This window comes from Oncorhynchus keta, chromosome 32, assembly GCF_023373465.1.
Source record: "Oncorhynchus keta strain PuntledgeMale-10-30-2019 chromosome 32, Oket_V2, whole genome shotgun sequence".
NCBI lineage: Eukaryota > Metazoa > Chordata > Actinopteri > Salmoniformes > Salmonidae > Oncorhynchus > Oncorhynchus keta.
Genome location: NC_068452.1, coordinates 28,678,989 through 28,693,012, shown reverse-complemented (window position 1 = coordinate 28,693,012; position 14,024 = coordinate 28,678,989). Strand labels below are relative to the sequence as shown.

The following is a 14,024-nucleotide window of genomic DNA, read 5'->3' as shown; positions in this document are numbered from 1 at the left end:
TCAACGACAAGGAAGCTCTAATACAAAACCCTAACAATCATGAACCAGACCGTTTTCAGAAGCGTTTCCCAGTCCAACAAAACATTTACCGAAAATCGTACGTCTACTATTTCAATTAATTAGAATGAGAACACAACCCGAAGACAATGAGAATAGAAACTCACATTTATAAATGCATAGGGCAAAGCATTGAACTGGAGAATGGACAAAATACGCAATCAACAGAAACAGGCATGTGTAATTATTTGATTAGACAACGATTAACAAGCCAAGGCCATTTGCTGAAATATTGTAGCTTACAATAGGCCGTTGTATTAATACAATATAAAAACGACATTCAGTTCTCACCCAAATCTGTCCATCCTTGTGCCAAATTGTCTGTTTAAACCGGTTTAGACTTGCTTCATAATTATGCCGTTTGTCCTGGGGAACCATTTCAATTAGGATTTGTTCAGATTCAAGACTGTCCTCTTGTGGTCATGTCTGAGATCACGATGCTAAAAAATAAAAACACTACAGGACAATAGATCAGATAGTCTAGTGTATTTACAGTTTAAAGCCGCAATCAGCAGTGTCAGTGAACAGCCGAGGGATGGGGCTACGAATGCAAGGACTCCATGATAACTTTTTGTTTTAACCATGTTGAGGCCAATTGTTTGTTTACATTTAAATTTGAACTTAAGTTATATTTTTTAAGAATCAATAGGTAAAATAAATGGAGCAAAGTAAAAATATATATTTAGTAGTAGTAACTGGGGATTGCCCCTTTAATAGACAAAAATTCTCAAGAGTCAACGGTTGCAGTTTAGAAAGCCATCTTTATTGCAATAATACCAACAATTCACAACTCATCAAGATGTCATTTTTTTCAGAGCTGCAGAGAAAATAAACAGTACAAAATTGAGATTTCTTTTTTGCTTCCAAGTGCGAGAGAGTGATCTTTTGTCTGTTATCCATCATTAATAATAACAAATTCCTCTCACTTCCCAGCAGTGTGAGCAAAAAAGGCAACCCTGAGCACAGCCTGCAGGGGTCAGTTCACCCAGACCTAAAGCACCTTCACTCATCTACCTCACCCCATCCCTTAAATACATGGGATTAACACCTGGCCAGGCATATCAACAGGGAGTCATCTTCCTGTCAGAGAAAGTTTAAAGATGCCATCAGGATATCATGTGATGCGTTCGGCCACGGCGCTGCAAAATAGAACGTCCCACTTATCCCAACATGCTTTACTCTGTTCAACCACCCCTATACCCCACCAAGCAGTGCTCTGAGAATACAGCGTGTCGTGAGTAATAAACTACCCCACCACCCCGTAACCATCGCCCTGCGCATCAATAAAAACATTGATAGTAGTAAAGAAATATGTGGATCCAGGTAATAACAACCTTGAACAGTAGAATTTGACTGTAAGGCTTTAGTGTGTGTTGGCATGAATACATAGGAGCCTGCAGTTCCTCTGAATTTGTATTTTCTTGTTTGGAGGTGCATCTGCCGTCTATCAATGTCTTCAATTTAATGCACCAGTGGTCTATCACACATCTCAGTGCAAAAATAAGACAATTCAGCACAAATCAAATGTTTGTACATTAATGCGTTTCTCTAATTCTGTGTGCTTTTTGTGTCTATAGATGTATCGTTTTCTTAAGCCCAAAAGCATATGTTTTAAGTACTATCCGCAGCTAAATTAATACGGTACAATTGAGCACATAAACCTCCATTATAAACTGAGGTGAGAGCGAGCGAGAGCCATAATAGACGTGTAGTACTTTCATACTTGACCATTATAAAAACTACAGCATAAAATACAAATCTATAGATTGCGATATTACTTTGGTCCACTTCGAGTAATCCTTCTTCATTTATTTATATTCATTTCGTTCGTTCTTGCTTCAGTTAGAAAAAGAGCCCAAAAATACTATTTCTAATGGAATGTTTCCTTACAAAAATATCATTCATTTATTTTTTTCCCAGAGAATGAAGCAGGAGAAAATAAATTTGGCCCACAAATTTATATGAGTTATGACAGTATGGTGATTGTCTGAAGTATTGTTGTATTGGCTTGTATGGAATATAAGTGTACATAGATTGTCAAGTCTCCCATTAAAGAGAGACTGAGGTTTGGCTGTGAAGTATATTTACTGCCTCTAAATCATACAGTATCATGTTTGTGTCCCCCTGTAAGTGCATGCGTTACTTTAAGTGGTATATGTGTGGGTTTGTGTGTGTTGTACGACTGTTGCAGTTCAATCCTATGGACAGAAGGGAACACTGGCTGTTCATTCAGGCTTGGGCTCAGGTGTCTCGCTCTTGGGCTCGCTCTCCTCGTCACTCTCAATGCCTGCGCGGCTGACAATGCGGCGCATGGTGAAGGGGAGGTCCCCACGCCTGGAACAGAGACGGTAGAGATCAGTGATTAGGGCAGAGAGATCATGACAGGGGCACAGCACATACCATGGAAGAGTCATGGAGGGCCCCCCCCCAAAAAAGTCCCTCTGGATATATGATCAGTAATGTCGCAGAGGGAATGTGATTAAAACATACATTGTAAATGCAAGTATGCTGTGTAGGGTGCTAGTACAGACGGATTCATTTACAACTGAGTTCAGTGCGTCAGCATTTAGTCCAGTTGGGTGATGGAGGTGTACGTACCTGAGCTTGCTCTTGAGGGTGCTGACCTCGCGGTTCATGGCATCGGCTGACTCTGTGGCGTCCTCCAGCTCCCTTTGCAGTTTCCTGCGGTTGGCGTTGGCTCTCTGGGCCTCCTCCTCAGACTCCTCAAGCTGCCTCTTCAGCTGCTTCATACGAGAGTTCAGCTTGTCCGACTGCGTACACACACACACATTAGCATCAAGTACCAAGGTGGATGCTACATGTAGGTGGTGGATAGGGTGAGTTCCAAGACAATGTAAAGTACAAAGAGATGTAGTGAAAGCTTTATATAAATCTACTCTATTAAATCATTCACATACTTTCAAAATAGAGTCACACAGGGGGAAATAGAGACTAAGTTTGCTGGTGTAAAGCTGTTGGGATTGTGTTGAAGCTTGTTTTCTGAGCCCTGACCTGGTCTTTGTACTGCTCTGTGTTGCGTCTCTCGTCGTCCACCGCGAGGACGACCTCCTTTAGCTTCTTCTCTGTGCGGCGCACCAGCTTGGACGCCTGCTGCCTCTCCCTGTGGAAAGAAACACCTGGGTCACATGGACAGGCTGAAACATTACTTAGCTTGTGGGATTTTCACCATCTGAACTCACCCATGCTGCAATTTCAGTTATTTTTTGCATTATGGAGAGCATAGGAGATGCAGGATATCTGAGGGAGGATGCAGGTGGTCTAAGGTCAGGTTCAGACCCACTCACCTGGTCTCGATGTCCACCTGCTCCTCCAGCTGGGCGATCTTGGCCTCCAGGGCGGCAATAGTGGCCTTGTACTTGGACTTGACAGTTCCTTCCAGCTCCTGCAGCTTCAGCTTCAGCTCCTTGTTCTGGCGCTCCAGCTGGGAGCGGGCCCCCTCCAGGCGCTGGGAGGTACTGCGCTCTGCCGTCAGCTCCACAGTCATCTGGTCAGTCTGACAGAAACAGGGGGTTAAACTGCCTGACCCACCTTATCATTAGAAGTACACTATCCCAGTCTGTACACATGGGGCATGAAAGTCAATTGCCGTCCTTGGCTGTCCTACCTGCAGCAGAGCTCTCTTCAGCCTATCGTTGACCAGCTCAGTGTTACACTGCTCCTCCTCCAGCTCCTCCTCCAGCTGTGCGATACGAGCCTCCAGTCTCCTTTTCTCCTCTGCAATCAGAGCACTGAGGGGAAGAGGAAAGGTGGGAAAGAAAGGATGAGATAAGCGAGCAAGGGAGAGACATTTGGGTCATTAGAAGCAGAGATAAACAGTAGGTTATGAAAGAAAATAAATGGTTCCTACTTCTTGGCAGCCTGGTTGTTGATCTCATCCTGCAGCTCGTCTCTCTCTTGCTGGGCCTGTCTCTTTACACGCTCTGCAGAAGCCAGCTCCTGGGGGGTGGCGTGTCAGTGTATGTGAGAACCAAAGCGTGTACGTGGGAATAGGCCAAATCCTAACTTGAGAAGCTCTCATAACTACCTTCCCACATTAATCATGATTCCAGTGAAGGATTTGTGCAAATACAGTTTCACAATAGGATTTATAAAGAGTTACAGAAGTAGGTTTTGTATTGTTTGGGAGGGCGAGGTGTCAGGTGAGAATAAAACGAGAGACTAGTGTGAGATGGTCAGGTGAGGGGCAGCAGCGCCGACTGACCTCTGTCATCTGGATCATGTCAGCCTCCATGCTCTTGAGCTTCTTCTCGTTCTCCTTGGCCTGGGCCATGATCTCATCTCTGGACATACGAGTGTCCTCCAGCTCCCTCAGCAGCTCCTTCATCTGGGCCTGGTGGAGAGGGAGAGGGTCATAGCATATTTCAAGCAAACTATTCACAATCTGCATGCATCTGGATTAGAATAGAATGTGGTCATGGTATATAAACATACTAGTCAGAAGCTGGTGATAATGTAATTGGTTGTTACCTGGAGCTTCTTAAGCTGTTTGAGGGCCTCATCACGGTTCTTGTTGGCCATGTCGATGGCTGCCTCCAGCTCCTTCAGGTCCAGCTCCAGCTTCTTACGGGCTGCCACGGCAACAGAGCGCTGCTTCCTCTCATCCTCCAACTCCAACTCCATCTCCCGCACCTGAGAGATTCAAGCTTTCAATCACTGGACTACATGTCCCATCATGCAGTGGACAAATAATACCTTAAGGAACCACTACCTACAAAGTCAAACCTGTAGCTACTAGTGTACCTGTTTGACCAGTTGTCTCTTCTTCTCCTCGCCCATCTCATCTCGTCCTGCCAGGTCTCTCTCGTACTGGGCCTTCATGGCCTGCATGTTGACCTCCAGACGCAGCTTGGCGTCCTCCGTGGCCTGCAGCTCGTCCTCCAGCTCCTCCAGCTGAGTTCTCATCTCCTCCAGCTGCTGATCCATGCCACGCTTGGACTTCTCCAGCTCGTGTACCTGAAGGAGAATAGTAGAGATTGTGATGAGAAATAGGAATTTGGGACCAGTATGAAAACAGAGGATTTTAATTGATTTCTACCTAGAACAATTCAACCACCCCCTAGGCTGTCTTACACTCTTGCCAACGTCGTCCTTGGAGGAGACCAGGTCCTCCATCTCAGCACGGAGCAGCTTGTTGGCACGGTCCATCTCATCCTTCATGTCACGGAGGGATTCCAGCTCGCGGGTCAGAGCCAGGGTCCGGGTCTCCTTTTCCCTGGCCTCAGCCTCAGCCTTGTCCCTCTCCTCAGCATAGCGGCATGAGATGGTCTTCTCCTCAGCCAGCATCTAGAAGTAAAATGGAGGAATGTCACACTATACTTACACACTATACTTAGTTACAGATCTTCAGAATCAACCCTTCCAAGTAGTCCCCCCAGTTTGAGTTAATTAATTGTGGACAGTAACCAGGTTTCCTAGAATCTTCATGCGAGTAAAGTAAATCTCTGGTAAAAAAATAAAAAAACAGGCCTGATGGAAACAGCAAATCTGTCAACTCAAAATACACTTGACAAGATGTGATGTGTCTAAAATTAAATTCTGCGAGAAATGGTGAAACACCTTTATACACAAATATTGATATAGTAACCATCATATCGAAGTAAACTTGGAGTAATGCGATGACATGTGTGGTCCTCCCACTACGACTCAGGAAAGCATACAGTTTACTAGGTTAGATTAAATAAGTTAGGATGAATTTCAGGGTGGTGAAAGTGCACAGTAATGAGCTTTGTTGCTCCTTTCCAATAAATTGAGGGTCTTACTCTTATTCTAGTGACATGGTCAATGCAAGGCTGCCATTTAACAAATAAAAACCTTAACTTTTATGTCCATAACCTTTTATAGGTAGCTTACCCGCACTGCATCTGCAAGCTGTAGGCTAAAGCGCCCATATCAAGGCCAGAGCAGACACATTCGTTATAGAACACCCCCCCCCCCCAAGATGAGGACAAAACCATTAGTTGAAATGCCAAGGAAACCCAGTTAAAGGAACTTTCTTGGTTTCCCTCGGTACATGGGCATTTACCCACAAAAGGTATTTTTATGTGCACTATGTCATCACCTACAGCCTTTTATTCACAACAAGTCACTTTGGTGCAAACATCTCTGCTGGTAAAATGCATATATTGTTTTTATGCAGATTTTTTTATATTTGCATGAAAATCTGTCACCAATTGGATGGAAACCTAGCTAGTGTTACTACTAACCTGGTCAAACTTCTTCTGCTTCTTCTCCAGGTTGGTTACGATCTGTCTGAGGTGGTCCTGGTCCACCACCATGTCGTCCAGCTCCTGTTGCAGACGAGTCTTGGTCTTGTCCAGTTTCTCAAAGGCACTGCACTTCTCCTCCATCCGCTGGCCAAGCCCCTCCAGGTCCCTCTGCAGCCTCTTCTTCCCCTCCTCCGCATTTTCCAGACAGCCTGCTTCCTGCTCAGACTTCTTCTTAATCTCTGCCAGCTATAGGGGGACACCGCTTGTCACTCAAACATTCTGTGGTGCGGTTTATGGTTCTAGTGAGGTGTTGAACAAAAAACATTCTAATAGCACATTTGCATCAATCCAATTTTAAGGTGTATGTTGCTGTAAGTGTGTCTACCTGAGCCTGCACGGTGAGCAGCTGCTTCTCCACATTCCTCTTGCCCTCCTCCTCCTCCTCCAGCTGTTCTCTCAGAGTGTTCTGTTCATCCTCCAGCTGACGCAGACGAGTGCCCATGGACAGCTTCTGACGAGTCTCCTCCTGGAGCAGCTCCTGTAGGTAGAAGAGAAAGACTGGCACAGTTATAGCAGCTTAATGACCGAGCTTTTACAACCATGACAAAACTAGTGCAATATTGAATACTTGGATCTGTTGTAGTCTATGGAGTACTATACCTGCACATCCTGCAGCTGAGACTCCACAGAAGAGCAGTCCTTGGACGCTTTGATGGATTTACCCTCCACCTCACTGAGCAAGCCATTGACAGTCTCCAACTCGGCCTGGGGAGGAACACAAGAACCAAAAATGGGCCTTCCAGCTAGTGTACAGGCCATATGCTCCAAATCGTACCTGAAAGGAGATTAATAGTACTGTACCTGCATCTTGGCCACTCTCTCTGCCAGCTCAATCCTCTGGCGCTCGCTCTCTCCGTGTTTGACCTGTAGCTCTTGGACCTGGCCCTCAGCCTTCTTCCTGCGGTGCTCAGAGTCCCCCTTCCCCTGCATCAGGGTCTGCAGCTCAATGGCCAGCTCGTTACGCTCACTCTCCAGGGCCTGCTTAGTCTTATCCACCGACACCTTGTTCTGTTAGGGGGGGGCAGAACACCAGGGGTCAGTGCATGTACAGATACTGTAATACACAGGAATTTGAGGATAGATATATATATATATATCTCTTTCACTCACTCTCTTGGCCTGCTCCAGTTGCTCGTTGAGCTCATCGAAGGCCTGGCTATGTTTCAGTCTCATCTCCACCACCTGCTGCTCGTGGACCTTGCCTTCATCCTCTAGAACCTTCTTCAGCTGGTTCACCTCAGTCTCACGCTTTGTCCTGACAGACAGAAGTAGAGAAATGAAGGAAAGAGGGAATCGGAAATTGTCAGATTGTGAGCTAAGCTAAACACTGGGAAACGAGGAACATAACGGAATTTGAGTCTGAGAATTGTCATCAACTCATGAAATCATTTTTCTAGAAGGTCAACATGAAGGCATCTAAATAGCATCCACTATGTGTCATCTTATTTCACAATAAACCAGTTTCATTGAAAAACAGTAGCCAACTACGTAACTGATCTCCTCCGGGTGTCAGTACCTGAGCTCTTGCTGGGCAGCGGTGGAGTCCAGTGTGTCCTCCAGCTCAGTCTTGAGGGCCTCCAGCTCCTCTCCCAGGTCCCTGCGGTTCTTCTCAGCCTTGGTGCGTGCGGCCCTCTCTAGCTCCAGGTCCTCCTGCAGCTCAGATAGCTGGGCTTCCATCTCCCGGATCTTCTTTTGGGCCAAGTTCTTCTGGGCTGCCTCCTCCTCAATCCTGAGGGGACGAGAGGGAAAATGGAGGGTGTAATAACATTCATTATGCCATGAAAATACAATTTACAGAGTGATCACACTAAAGTCACTATGTATGTATGCATGTGATTGCTGAGATCTTGTAGAGATCCCACCTGGCCAGGGCTGCCTGCAGCTCCTCCTCCTTCTTGGCCAGCTGGGCACGGAGCTCAGCGATCTGGGCCTGCAGCTCAGCTATCTGGTCAAGGAGATCAGTAGAATCTCCCTCCAGCTTACGCCGGTTCTTCTCCAGCTCCTGACGGCCCTTCTCCTCCCTGCGCAGGCGGTCTAATAGAGAAGGAGAAAGTGTTAAGTAGGATATAAGAGCAACTTGGTCAACATGGTGTGTGTGCTCCACCTACCCTCTAGGTCAGTGATCATAGCCTCGTGTTTGTTCTTGAGTTTCTGAAGGCTCTTGGACTTCTCCTCCTCCTCAGTCAGGTTAGAGGTGAACTCAGAGATACGCTCCTCCATTAGCTTTTTCTCCTGTGGGACACACAAACAGGACTTCAAAACACAATTCTATCCATCCATACAACAGTCTGCCAATTGGTTGTATACGGACCTTCATGAGTTTGTTGTTCTGGTCTTCAAGAACCATGACGTCCTCCTCAATCTTCTTCAGCTTGGAGTCTGTGGTCACCTTCTCCAGCTGCAGCCGCTGCCTAGCAGCCTCCTCCTCATCCAACTGCTGCTCCAGGTCCTACACACACACACACACACACAGGAGGGGAAAGAGTTAGTACAGTGTGTACCTGCCATGCTGCACACAAAGTGTGTGTTGGTTTGTGTGTGTCCTCACCGTGATGTTCTGCTGCATCTTCTTCTTCTCGGTCTGCAGATGTGTGGCTCTCTCCTCCTCTTCCTCCACTCTGGCCTCCAGGTCATGAAGGATCTCCTCCAGCTCCTGCTTCTTAGCGGCCAGACGGGCTCTCATCTCCTCAGCCTCGGCACACAACTCTGTCTCAGCCTGCAGCTGCTCCTGCAGGGCCTGCTTCTCAGCACTCAACTGAGGGAGACAGAGACAATATGGTGTTACGGGTTCATGAATGCATTTTTCAAGTTAGCTTGAGCAATTATTGTTTCATTATAAAATGATCAACATGTCACTTCAGGGCTGTTTCAGTGATGGAGGGCCTCCATCTTACCTGGTGCTGTTTGACCTCCATCTCCTGCAGCTGTATCTCAGCATACTCCTGCCTCTCCTTCACCTTGCTCAACTCATCATCCTTGGCCTGCATCTCCTCCTCCTGCCTGCTCACCTGCAGCAGGGGCTTCACCTGGGGAGGGGGACAGTTCAGAGAAGAGAAAAGGCAGTTGTACGCCAGTATTCCCCGGGGGTTTGGCTGAGTCGAGTAGCATTGTATAGGAACAACATTAGCATAAGTATAATGTGTACCTTGGTGAAGAGTCTCCACCACTGCCAGTTCCTGAGTTTGAGGTAGGCAGAACAGTTCCTCTGGATCACCTTCATGGCGGTCAGCTGCTGCTGTCTCCTGGCAAAGGCCCTGCAGAGCAAGCAGAGAGAGAGCAACACTTTGGTATCGTCCAAATACAGTTATAAGACATGAAGCAGAACGTTTCCACTGCAGCCATATGATAGACAGTTGGAGTCAGGGGGTCTCCTTACTTGCGGGCCACGTAGCCTCTGCACCAGGCCTGGAAGCTGATGATGACGTCCGTGATCTTCATGTCTCTCTCCTCCTCCAGGTGAGCCAGCACTCCAGCCCTGAAGAACACCTTACTCTGACCAATCCTGAACAGGTTGGGATCCAGCTCCAGGCTTTTGATCTGACAGGAGGGTGAGGTATACAATCAGCTAAACTGACAACATTCATCTCTTCATTCTGAATGAGTGACAATGTTGTAGAACAAGATAATAATACCCCTCTCTTACCATGAGCACACAGGCCTGTTTGCCATCCATGAAGCCCTTGGGGATGGAGTTGGGTGTGAGGATCTCATACCTTAATAGAGAGACAAAAGGTATATGCATGGGATCATCAGTTGGACTCAACTCACTAAAAGCAACATACACAGCATGATGCAACAACAATATGAGGTTAAGTTGGGGAACTGGTGAAAATAGACATATTTGTATACAGCCACAATGGGAGTGTTCACGGTACCTCTGTCTGAACTCCTGGAAGACGATACGGTTGGGGAAGCCCTGTCTGCAGATACGGATCCCCTCCAGAACACCATTACACCTCAGCTGGTCCAGAACCAGGTGGGGGTCTAGCTTACCAGCCTGTAGGGGAGGAAAGAAAGGGAACATGTTTAGATGTGGAAATAAAAAAAGCTGCCAAGATACCACTAAGATAAGCTGTGGGTGCCTCTGTTGCGTATTGTGTTCGATGGCATCTTGAGAGAAACTATTGTTTGAATGTTTTCACTGGTGGAGTTGATCTACTGGTACCTTCTTCTCGTGGTTGGGGATGATGCAGCGGACGAAGTTGGGGTTGGTGTTCCTCAGAGTGGCCATGAGCTTGGACAGCTGCTCCTTGTAAAGCTGGCCCACCGTGCGGAACATGCCTTTACGGGTCTTAAAGGCACCAGGCATCTCAGACATCCCTGCAACCTTATCCAGGCCCACAATACGATCCACTGAGAGGGGGCAGACCGAAGAAAAAGAGGAGGAGAAAGGGTGACGTGAGACAAGAGGCTTTCACGTTTGAGGATATCTAACCAGGTAAACTCCACACAGTGAAAACAAACCACAACATAAAACACATGAAGCAGAGTATAATGGTGATGGGGGGGGGGTGATCCCATCTCTACATGGGGGATGGTGAGAGATGGTGACAGGTTCAAAACCAGTGACACCACAATACTGGGTCAATGCAGAGAGGACAAATACAGTAGGAAGGGGGATTTGGGGAATGAGAGGGGTCAAAATGCCAGTGAAGTGTGGGGGGGAGGAGGGAATCACACTAGAATGAGACGCAACTCGATGCAGTGAGTGAAGTGTGTGTATACACGTAACTGCTTGCACTATGCGACCATCTTAATATGTCAAATGTGTGGTGCGAACCGACATACTATGTGGAAATCAATGTTTTGTGACAAACTGTGCATGTTTTTATTGGTGACGACGGAACCAAACCCATGCAGTATATACCCATTGCTGCAGTACCCATGAGCAACACCAGGGGTCCCAAACCACACTATTACACAGAGGGAGAGAAGGAAAGTCCAATGAAAGTGCAACAAGTGGTAGATCTCACTGCACACAGCTGGGGGGGGGCAGTCATTATAACCCCTTGTAAATATATGGTAAATCAACATTGAGCCACAGGGAAAACAGGGTATGAAGACAGACTAAAAACATAGGCAGTTGATGCTGAGAAGATGGAAAGGTTCATATTACTGTGAACAGAAGGATGAGCAGAATTGGAGTAAATAAAGGAGACAAATGAAAAAGCAAAACCAGTCACCTGAATCTGAGTGGAGAAAAGGAAAACGCTGATAAAAATAGGCTCTCTGAGACCTCTGTACCTCTGAGACCCAGTAAGAGGGAGAATAACAGACGAAAACGGGTCGTACAGAGGAGCAGATGGATAGAATCCAAAACAGAGTGAACAGGTAAGAACAAAGGTCCAGACACCAGACATTGGATACGAGACAAGAGAGAACAGTGGATATGAGACAGGAAGAGACCCTTCACTGAAAACATAGCAGCAATTCCCAGCATGAAGGTTAATCCACTTAAGTCTGTTCTTCTTACTGGTTGCCAACTCATCATTGGCTGCACTCACCATCCTTCCACAGTTCAGACACAAACTTGTCAGTGGACTGGTTGAGCAGCGTGGCCACGTTGTCGTTCAGAGGGTCCATGTTCTTCATCAGCCACTCGTCAGCCTTGTAGTCCACCTGAGGAGACGGCACAACATACAGACAATAGTATTACACAAGGTTTGCCTGGGACATGATGTCCAAGTGCACACAGTTTAAACAGTCTAAACTCCTCCGTCATTACTGGTCAGTTTACCTTCCCGGCGTAGTGAATGATGCAGAAGTCAGCCTCATCTTTCAGTTTCTTGGGCTTGTGGAACTTTGAGTGGGTGCCCTGCTCCTGCAGGACCTTCTCCACAAAGCTCTTGTCAGTGGCTTTGGGGAACCAGCACTCCTCATCCAAAAGGGCCAGGATACCAGGGGGGCTAGCCTGAGGGAGAGCAGAGAACAAGGCTTACAGAGAGACCAGGGAGCCTGGAGGTGCAGCATAGCATGGGACTGAACTGAAAGAAATAGAGGGAGGAGGAGAGAGAAAGGGAGGTAGCAGGTGGAGAGATATGGGAGAAAGGGATGAGACTGTAGGAAGTGAGAGGTTAACATGGAGTTACATACAGGGAAGGGTGGAGTGAGAAAGGGAGTATACAGTACATGATTAAAGGTAGGGAGATACAAAGGGACAGAGGGGTAGACTCACAGGCTTCTCAATCAGGTCGATGCAGGGCTGCAGGTCCAGGCCGAAGTCGATGAAGCTCCACTCGATGCCCTCCCTCTGGTACTCCTCCTGCTCCAGGATGAACATGGTGTGGTTGAACAGCTGCTGCAGCTTCTCGTTGGTGTAGTTGATGCACAGCTGCTCAAATGAGTTCAGCTAGAGGAGAAAGAAAGTCAGAAAGTGCATTCACCATCATGAACAAAAACTAAGAGGCTCAAGTGTATTTGTCCCCTTTTCCTAGTCTGCAGTGATGTGAAAGAACTAGACAGGTGAAAATAAATTCCCTGTAGGCATCCACCCGAATTTCACCCCCATTCTGTCTTACTAGATAAGTGGAGATGGCGAGAGAAGAGGAAATCGCTTTTAACAAATATACCCTCTGGGTCTTGCTCAAAACATTGTAATATCGTTGGTCTTTCCCCCACTCCAGTTTACCTCAAAGATCTCAAAGCCAGCGATGTCCAGGATGCCGATGAAGGAGGCTCCCTGTCTCTTGGTCTTGTCCAGGGCCTTGTTGATCCTCATCACCAGCCAGCGGAACATCCTCTCGTAGGTGGCCTTGGCCAGGGCCTCCACTGCAAACTCAGCCTGTTCCTGGGTCTGGGCCTTCTGCACGTAGTCCCTGCCCACCTTGATACGAGGGGACAGGATGGCACGGGTGAAGTCTGTCACGCTCATGCCCATCAGGTGACACACCTTCTGAGCAGCTGTGACAGGGAGGGATGGGGGACAGAGAGATGAGAGTTAGTGTTGTGAGGGGGAGGGAGGGAGGGAGGGATGGTGTGAGGGACCCCCCCAGGGAATAACAGTTTGATGCCTACAACAGTGCATGGAACTAGACTTTGAAACCAAAAATAATTCTGGTGGACTGAAAAGTGTATAATCTGCTGGTCAGTAGTGTAATTGACAGATACTAGGATCTCCTTGTCATGATCAAACCAGCCCACATAAAGGTTTGCTGTACCTGTGTCATCAGGCATGGAGGCCTGGTCTGAATGGCGCTCCTTCTTAAAGCTCATGTTGCCCAGCTGGAGCACAGAAGACACCACCTTCAGCAGACCTGCATGAGGAGACCAGAGGTTAGAGTCACACCCCCCCAAAGTAAACCAGTGAGAGGGTAGTGTGTCCCGTCCTCCCCCTCACCAATCTGCTCATCCTCTGGAATGCCCATGATCCTAAAGGCCTCCAGGGTCTCTGTGAACAGGTCCTTATCCTGCTGGCCAGGGATGGTCACGTTTCCATTGACCAGGAAGCGGTAGTTGTTGTAGCCCTCCAGACACAGCTCGGCTGAGGAGAGCACAGAGTTATTACATCTGATATGCAGTTAGCAGTACTTGATAAAGGTGATAACGAAGGAGGCTTACAGCGCAGTTTGTCTCCAGCACCAGTGAGCATGTAATAGAAGACATGGAAGGTCCTCTCGTCTTTGGCCTGGCGGATGGCACGGGACTTCTCCAGCAGGTCTGGTGGTTAGACAGTCAAGGAGC

General features: G+C 47.4%; 1 protein-coding gene across 3 annotated transcripts in view; it reads right to left on the bottom strand.

The window, feature by feature from the left end:
- Positions 1 to 798: 798 nt before the first annotated feature.
- LOC118364655 (myosin-9-like) overlaps positions 799 to 14,024 on the bottom strand; it is a 31,620-nt gene continuing 18,394 nt past the window's right edge. For all 3 annotated transcript variants that reach the window (XM_052491271.1, XM_052491273.1, XM_052491272.1), the window contains 33 exons: positions 13,902 to 14,000; positions 13,681 to 13,824; positions 13,502 to 13,597; positions 12,973 to 13,244; positions 12,520 to 12,693; positions 12,082 to 12,255; positions 11,849 to 11,963; positions 10,510 to 10,697; positions 10,220 to 10,341; positions 9,988 to 10,057; positions 9,721 to 9,881; positions 9,490 to 9,598; positions 9,239 to 9,370; positions 8,893 to 9,099; positions 8,656 to 8,793; positions 8,453 to 8,576; positions 8,207 to 8,378; positions 7,861 to 8,073; positions 7,455 to 7,599; positions 7,146 to 7,352; positions 6,945 to 7,049; positions 6,670 to 6,822; positions 6,282 to 6,530; positions 5,149 to 5,361; positions 4,819 to 5,031; positions 4,546 to 4,707; positions 4,280 to 4,408; positions 3,926 to 4,014; positions 3,683 to 3,806; positions 3,363 to 3,571; positions 3,070 to 3,178; positions 2,656 to 2,828; positions 799 to 2,391 (listed from right to left, as the gene is read on the bottom strand). In XM_052491271.1, the coding sequence (XP_052347231.1) occupies positions 2,283 to 2,391; positions 2,656 to 2,828; positions 3,070 to 3,178; positions 3,363 to 3,571; positions 3,683 to 3,806; positions 3,926 to 4,014; positions 4,280 to 4,408; positions 4,546 to 4,707; positions 4,819 to 5,031; positions 5,149 to 5,361; positions 6,282 to 6,530; positions 6,670 to 6,822; positions 6,945 to 7,049; positions 7,146 to 7,352; positions 7,455 to 7,599; positions 7,861 to 8,073; positions 8,207 to 8,378; positions 8,453 to 8,576; positions 8,656 to 8,793; positions 8,893 to 9,099; positions 9,239 to 9,370; positions 9,490 to 9,598; positions 9,721 to 9,881; positions 9,988 to 10,057; positions 10,220 to 10,341; positions 10,510 to 10,697; positions 11,849 to 11,963; positions 12,082 to 12,255; positions 12,520 to 12,693; positions 12,973 to 13,244; positions 13,502 to 13,597; positions 13,681 to 13,824; positions 13,902 to 14,000 (5,099 nt within the window). In that variant the 3' untranslated portion in view covers positions 799 to 2,282. The remainder of the gene's footprint in view (positions 2,392 to 2,655; positions 2,829 to 3,069; positions 3,179 to 3,362; positions 3,572 to 3,682; positions 3,807 to 3,925; positions 4,015 to 4,279; positions 4,409 to 4,545; positions 4,708 to 4,818; positions 5,032 to 5,148; positions 5,362 to 6,281; positions 6,531 to 6,669; positions 6,823 to 6,944; positions 7,050 to 7,145; positions 7,353 to 7,454; positions 7,600 to 7,860; positions 8,074 to 8,206; positions 8,379 to 8,452; positions 8,577 to 8,655; positions 8,794 to 8,892; positions 9,100 to 9,238; positions 9,371 to 9,489; positions 9,599 to 9,720; positions 9,882 to 9,987; positions 10,058 to 10,219; positions 10,342 to 10,509; positions 10,698 to 11,848; positions 11,964 to 12,081; positions 12,256 to 12,519; positions 12,694 to 12,972; positions 13,245 to 13,501; positions 13,598 to 13,680; positions 13,825 to 13,901; positions 14,001 to 14,024) is intronic.